Here is a 7,443-nt window from a genome sequence, read left to right as displayed (position 1 = left end):
CGAACATTTGCGTAGTATATGAATAACATTACGATCATGTAAACTTCCGATAAAGCTAAATTATATGTTTTCTAATAGTCTTAACTAGGGGTTTTCGGTATTTTATTAGGACAATGAAAGGGTGCCCACCAGGTTTGTTATTATCTAAAGCTGCACACAGGCTAAACATTATACGCAAAATATATTTGTGTCAGTTTGTGTTGCAATTATCATTATTCTTATTGAAATTTGGACCATACCAGCTATCTACCCTAGTAATTAAAACGCGTCTCTGATTGGACAGATAGATAATCCCGACGGGCCTCGCGCTACTAACGCGCGAGTGGGAAGTAGCGCGAGTCACAATCTGCCCAGGGCGAGGGCAAGACGCACGCGAGGAACCCTGCACGGAGGCACGCGCTCCAGTCTCTCACCCAGGCCGGTCTACGCACGTTTATTAAGGTCTCTTCGCAAAACACTAAATTAGAGAAGTGTTCGTAAACGTTAATGCGCGCAGTGGGAACGTAAAGAGGGACTGAATAGGACCAAGAGGCCAAGTCCATTCCCTGCAACTGTTCTCAACAGCCACAGAGAAAAAGTGTGTTGACAAGGATTCGGGTAGAGTGTGCGTGTACTCTCTACACAAAAACAACGGAGAGGACATAGGATACGTTAAGTTTCCACCGAACTGCATCTTGTTTAGTCCTTATTTTTGGAAGAGAAAATGAATGCCGGGGAAGAGAACCTGCTGAAATCTATCAGCAACGACACCCTACTGGACCTGACGCAGCGCTACGGTCAGTCCGCTTTCGGCTTCGGACCTGGCCAGGTAAATGGAAGTGCTGGAGGGCGCTACCCTCTAACACCGGCGGCCGACTTCCTCTCTGGCCAGACCGGCAAGTCGAACGAGAGCGGAGGGGAGCAGACCAGCGATGACGACGACGGCTTTGACCCTCTGGACCCCCGAAAGAGAGGCTCGGGCTTCGACGATGACAAACACGGTGGTCCCCTTTCCAAGAAGCCCAAGGAGCAGCGGTCGCTGCGCCTTAGCATCAATGCGCGCGAGAGGAGACGGATGCACGACCTGAACGACGCACTGGATGGCCTGCGCTCTGTGATCCCGTATGCACACAGCCCGTCGGTGAGAAAACTCTCCAAAATAGCCACTCTCCTCCTGGCCAAGAACTATATACTCATGCAGGCTCAGGCTCTGGAGGAGATGAGGCGGCTGGTGGCTTATCTTAACCAGGGACAGAGCATCACCTCGCCTATCCCCACCGCCCTTGCACCCTTTGGACAGGCGGCTGTATATCCCTTCACTGGCTCAGCACTCGCAACCTGCGCGGAGAAATACTCGGGGACACCTGCGAGTCTCTTCAAGCACCATAACGACAAGCCTTGATATCGTTATTTGTATATACCTGAACTTAACCCAGTTCCATCCATGTTGATCTCTATCTCTTTCTTTCTCCCACTCTGTAGTTTTTTGAATACATTGGAAAAGGGACTAGGCTACTGCGTAAAGTCTAATGCGTAAATCCTAAGCTATGTTTAAATAACTGCTGCGATGTTTCATCCAGATTTACCAAAAAAAACATGAAAAACAACACTGGTGTTTACTAATGCTAGATTAATGTTGGAGTTGGAACCGACCAATCGCTGTTTAAACTTAAGTGTTTTCATTTACCCAAATGCTCTCATTGGAGTTTAAGGAATGTGAATGAATTGTTGTGACAATGTCTAACCATGTATTGACAGTTCGACACGTGTGGCTATAAAAACGGTATCCTTTGCAAAGGATTTAAACGATCAGAATTTCCTATTTCTGTGTACTATGCAACATTCAGCTACACATAAAATAAGAAGAGAGCTGAGGAGAACACGTTCCTGAGTTCCACTTCGATTAACATTTGTTTCAGCACTGTCGTTTATGAATGAACTGTCCCTTATTTTAAAATAATGCTATGTGGGGAAACACTAGTGTATGATGTAATATATTTTTAAAAAGATGTATTGAGGATTTTGGTTTTGTTATTGCACAATTCACATGATTGTAGGCTATTGTACAACTGTGGACAACTACTTGATCAAAGTACTGCTATTGTAGGCTATTGGTTTTCAAAACAGCCTAGACAGACAAAGCATTTGGTTGTGTTGCAACAGGAATTTCATATATTGTTTATATGTCTTTATTAATAAAACATATATCTATGCTCGATCATGATTTATTGTGTTGTCTTACTTGAGCTTAGTTTCACACAACCACGACACATTCACAAATGCATATATTCATTGTTTTTAACTTTACACTGAACGGATATATTGTATTTTTTGTTTTTTTGGGAAACTGGTCAGCTGATTCTGAATCAAATTCACTAATTAATTTAATCATTATCAGAATTGCGAATTTGTCACACATTGTTCCGTAGTGCAGTTTGGTAAAACTGTTTGTTGCCTAATTTAGCCTAGTCCGGCTTCAGGTATCCCTCTTCCAGATTTTGGATTTGGCCTAGATTAAGGAAGACCAAAAGAGAAATCAAGTGATTGTGAAAAGGCAACCCATTCTGATTTAAGAATCAGTTACTCATGGCTATTATAAATGATCAAACAAAAGTTATTTTCACTTCTCCCTTATTCACAACGCATAGGCTTTCTAAAAAATACATTTTCAAAATGCCACAGCAATTAGAAACTGCTCTCATTCTATTGGCGTTTATTAACTAGTTGACATTGACAACCCTATAGGGCTATCCGTCAATCCTCTGTCCTGAATGAATTGGTTCCATACAACGACTTTGAAACTTTTTTGAGTGCTCCGCTCTATTTCTCCCCCATTAGAAACCCTTTGACATGAAGCTACATTTATATCTTAATAAACGACCCGGTCTGGCTGGTGGGGCCCGCCGGCATGCTGAGGGGTCGGTGGCGCTGAAGGGAAGGGCGCAAGAGCCGCCCCAGGCGCCCAGGACCTGTCGCCCGGTATTTGGGTGATTGCAAGGCCTCTCCGAGGTTTCTCCAAACCCGACCCGGTTATTAAGACGATTTCAACTCCTGTCTCCCTCATCGCCTTAATTCGATGAACGTTACAGAGGGGCAGTTTTGATTTGCAGGGCAAGCAATTGCAGGGAATTCACTATTACGCGGAATATAGTTTAATCCTTATCTGAGAGACAGGCCTACGACTGTCTAGCTCTCGCCATATCAACTGCAGGAAATATAGTGATTTAACAATTCAAACAGATTAACTGTAGGCCTGTTTTGAGTTAATGGAAAAAATCACAGGCATACAGAAAACCAATAAATAGCAACATTCTATTCAGAAATCGATTGATTTTGGATTAATTATTGTATTTTATCAATAAAAAGACAGGGTATATATTTTTTACCACTGTGAATTGGATTCAAACATAGAATGTTTAATTATTTTCGTTTACTATTGTTCAAACCACACGTTTTAGTTTCATGTGACCTACAACATTATTCACTACTCTCATCAGTGTAGATATAAACTAAATATATATTTGTTTTCTTTCATTTCAGTAAAAGTTCAGTTGCTCAAACATCTTTTTCAGTCAGCCTGAGCGATGACTGCGCTTTACCACCATTTACGCACGAGTAAAACGAAATTATTCATTTATCGAGGAGTTAGGACAAGGCTACCAGGCTAAAACCTAAAACATAAGACTAGATTAATTAATATATTCGGAATCCGACGATCTTATATCTCTCAATCATGCCGCCTGTCTGTCAGGTTCTGAGGGTATTGCCCCAGCCACTCTCTCACAGTTTAGATGGATGTCATAACAGCATGCCACCCTGGCATCTCAAATTGGCATTCCGATGACTTATGACTTCTCAGCAGCCCCGCGAGACAGGCAGACGACGGCGGATTCGTTATGACAAACGTTGAGACCGGGGCCATAGCCTCGGTCTCAATCTCAATCACTCTCCACTTCCGCTAATTTTCTTGGATTAAACTGTTGTCTTTTTGGACGGAGGTCTGTACCGTAAACTGTATGGTTTATTACTTGATACCGCTCTTGATGTTCGACTTGACAAACTTCAGTTAGCACTATAGTTTGAAAACGGGTGACTTAACTGTGTAAACTGTATTGGTGTGAGTTCTTGACCCCAGAGACCCTATTTTGAGGTGTGCCATTTTTAAGTGCCTATAAGGAAACATATATTTTGAATTAATTATTTTAAATATATATGTTTCAACATTCCAAATGGAATAGAATATTGCCCTTGAAACTAAAAGTATATTGAGGACAAACAAACCCAACAATAAAACCATGCCTCTTTACAAAGGGTGTGCTAATTGTCAATGATTTAGAAGTAGTTTATAAACTGCAATTCATTAGTTCAGTCTTGTGGCATTCCAAAATTATATCAGAATCATAATAACGGACCGATGATTAAATGTTTTAATCTTGACTCCTAACGTCCCTGAACAAATTAATTGCATACTTAAACATATACACAGCCATATCCTGTTGGCACCTACACACACACACACACATTCGGAATGCGCCCATATGTCCAGCGTGACGTTATATAGAACAACACGCAACTCAACACAAATGCCTGAACAACTGTGTCCAATCTAGTGCACAGGACTAAGCTGCATCTCTGGTGTCTGAAAACATTGTGTTCTCAGTGGGAGTGATTTCATTAGCGGGGCCGGGAGCTTTGAGGTATGTTTTTTTCGTGTGCTTTTCCACAACCCCATGGTACAGTAGTAAAAACATATGCCCTTAAGTGCCAACCTCCCCTTAATGCTTCTGACAGCACTGTTTTCTCTAATTAAGTTCTTACGGAGTGCCGACTATGTGTCGGATGTACATTGCGGCACTCTTTATCACACTTGTATATGTGAAGAACTCACGCGGTCGCACGAGCACACACACGAATACCGGAGGCCTACATGGGAGACAAACAGCAAATGCTGTGGAGGGTTATCGAGGCGTTGGGGATGGGGGTGCGCTCCAACAAAATGCTACGCAGGTTTTTGTTCAGATCTGTTCAGGGAAGCAAAACAGTTCGATGCCAACTGACACTGGAAACAGGGGTGTTTGGGTGGAATCTAGTGGGGGAAGGGGAAAAAGATGGCAGAAACAAAAGAGACAGACGTGTGTGTGTGTGTGTGTGTAGACATGTCTGTGGCTTTGTGTGTGTGTTTATGGGTTTGTGATTGTTTGTGTGTCTGTGTGTGTCTGTTTGTATATATGTCTGTGTCTGTGTGTGTGTGTGTGTGTGTGTGGATGGACTGGGGTGGGGTGGTAGGTTTACGTATGTCTGATTCTATACGTGGAGGGCCAGACAGCAGAGAGAGAAAGAGAATAGGAGCGCAGAAGAACGAGGAAGGGAAACGCTGATGTCTCCGATTTGTTGTGCCCGCGGTACCTCTGGAAGGACCCCCCCCCCACCCCCCAGCATCAGCTGCCGTCCCCCACCGAGTATTCCCCCTTCCTCTATGACATCACGGCGCTCGTCCCTCCCAGCCCCGCCTTGTCGGAAGCGATGAGCGGCCGAGTCAGTCGGTTCCGAGGAGCCATGTGATTCAGGGCGACGTTGCCTCGGATGCGGTGGGAAGGTTCCGGGCCTTCTCATTCGTTACCCTCATCAGACTGGTGCAGGACGGAGGAGGGAGGGTGCGGGGGGGAGGGGCTACGCACTCAAAGCTTCAGAACATGGCATTGGAGCAAAGCGTTTTTGCCTATCGCCACAAGGCACCTGACACAGCGCATTGTAAAGCCCAGACTTTGTAGCAGGGGCCGGGCTTGGCCTGAAGAGAAGGAGGGGACTGGAGCGGGGCACAGAGAAACGTACCGGAGCCACTCCGTATCCGTCGCCGGTGTTGCTCATGGTAGCACTGTTCTGGGAGGGATTCTAGGTCGTCTCGCAGGGCTGGTCTCCACTGGCCTTCCCCCATGTCACTGTATCTCCATCTGACGGCGGTCACAGTCGGATGTCCTCAATCACCCTGAAATAAAAAGGCGCTCTTGCACCCTGTCACTTCCCCTGACCCCTCTCGCTCCCTCCCTCCCTCTTCTATAGACGCCATTCTCTTCTCCTCCTCTTCCTCCCTCCCTCCCTCCCTCCCTTGGCCAGTGGTCTTGACAGAGGATGAGAGTTGACAAACTGGGGCATTCGTTACTTCGGCCCAGCCTAATCTCTGTAATGGTCCTCAGATACACCAGGAACTGGTGGGAACTGGGAGGACGGAGAAGGAATTGGGGACACAGACACACATGGACATACCTACTCCTCCACCTTCCTATCCTAGCTCCCGGCTCAATACAAGCTAAACACACACACACACACACACACACACACTTACTCCTCCACCTTCTCAGTCTAGCTCCCTGCTTCATACCAGCTGAACACACACACACCAAGCCCCCACACCCACCACGCCTCTCAGTACCAGCTGAGGAGAGCCGTGGTTTTGCAGGGAGCAGGGAAAGCTCGTTATCCTCATTAATTAATGCCAAAAGCGATGTAATTGGCCATCCATAATCCTCCATGCGGAGACACACTGACAGGCCGGCCCCATCCGCCACTGCAACTCAAAAACACGCAGAGGAAATAGAGACGCACTTCGCTTCACTCTCACCCTCACATTGAGAAAAGGGACAATGTGTGTGTGTTGGGGGGATTGTGCAATAGAGGTAAGCGTCAGTAGGACAAATGAATCTGTCTGTTACTGTTATCAGAGCAATCACACTGACTCTAGCACTAATCATTTAGTACTGGCTATATGCACAAACACTAGGTTTACACACGTATACATTTACCTTATTCCAACACACACACACATATACATACGCGTTCACACATTACATAGGTTTCATTACGCTACTGTTTATTATCGAGCCGCTTCCCGCTACCTATATGTAAAACAAACTGGAAACAGGTACTCCCTGTAAATAGCCAAGTATATAACAAAGTTACTGTTGATTTTATGATTTTCTATTCATTTTATTCTTTATCGTCATTAAAATAATGCAAGATTTTGTGTTATAAACCAGGTGATCCAAACTCTTAAGATTGATTGAATATGGGAATGTGTAGACTATGTGTCTGTCAAGGACTATCAGGAATCCTAACTATCCTAATTAAGTTACTAGTTGGTTACAGCAATATAGCAACTCTGATGTTTCAGGTATATTGCCAATATAGCACCAAGGGCTGTGTCCTGGCAGCGGTGTGTCATTCGAGTTGTTAGCCTTGGTATATTGGACACATAATGCAATAATTAGTTTCTTTCATGATTTAATGTGTTCATTTTAAAATTGTCTGCACATGTTAACAAAGCATGCGACAAATAAAATTCAGTTTGAACAAGCCTTTTCCTATTGTCAGCCAAAACCACTGTCAAAGGGCATATTCACACTAAGAGAGTATTACTGAGAATAACGAGAGATTTCATAAGATTATCTCTGGCAAAAAAGTCAATTT

General features: G+C 44.4%; 1 protein-coding gene across 1 annotated transcript; it reads left to right on the top strand.

The window, feature by feature from the left end:
• The first annotated feature begins 355 nt into the window (after window positions 1-355).
• bhlhe23 (basic helix-loop-helix family, member e23) lies at window positions 356-2,195 on the top strand. Its single transcript, XM_010875848.3, has one exon. It carries the CDS (start codon window positions 704-706, stop codon window positions 1,379-1,381), a length of 678 nt encoding a protein of 225 aa, XP_010874150.1. The 5' UTR covers window positions 356-703; the 3' UTR covers window positions 1,382-2,195.
• Window positions 2,196-7,443: the final 5,248 nt, after the last annotated feature.

This window comes from Esox lucius, chromosome 12 (genome assembly GCF_011004845.1).
Source record: "Esox lucius isolate fEsoLuc1 chromosome 12, fEsoLuc1.pri, whole genome shotgun sequence".
Classification (NCBI taxonomy): Eukaryota; Metazoa; Chordata; class Actinopteri; order Esociformes; family Esocidae; genus Esox; species Esox lucius.
The sequence above is the reverse complement of the archived record's forward strand: the minus strand, read 5'-3'. Positions and strand labels throughout refer to the sequence as shown.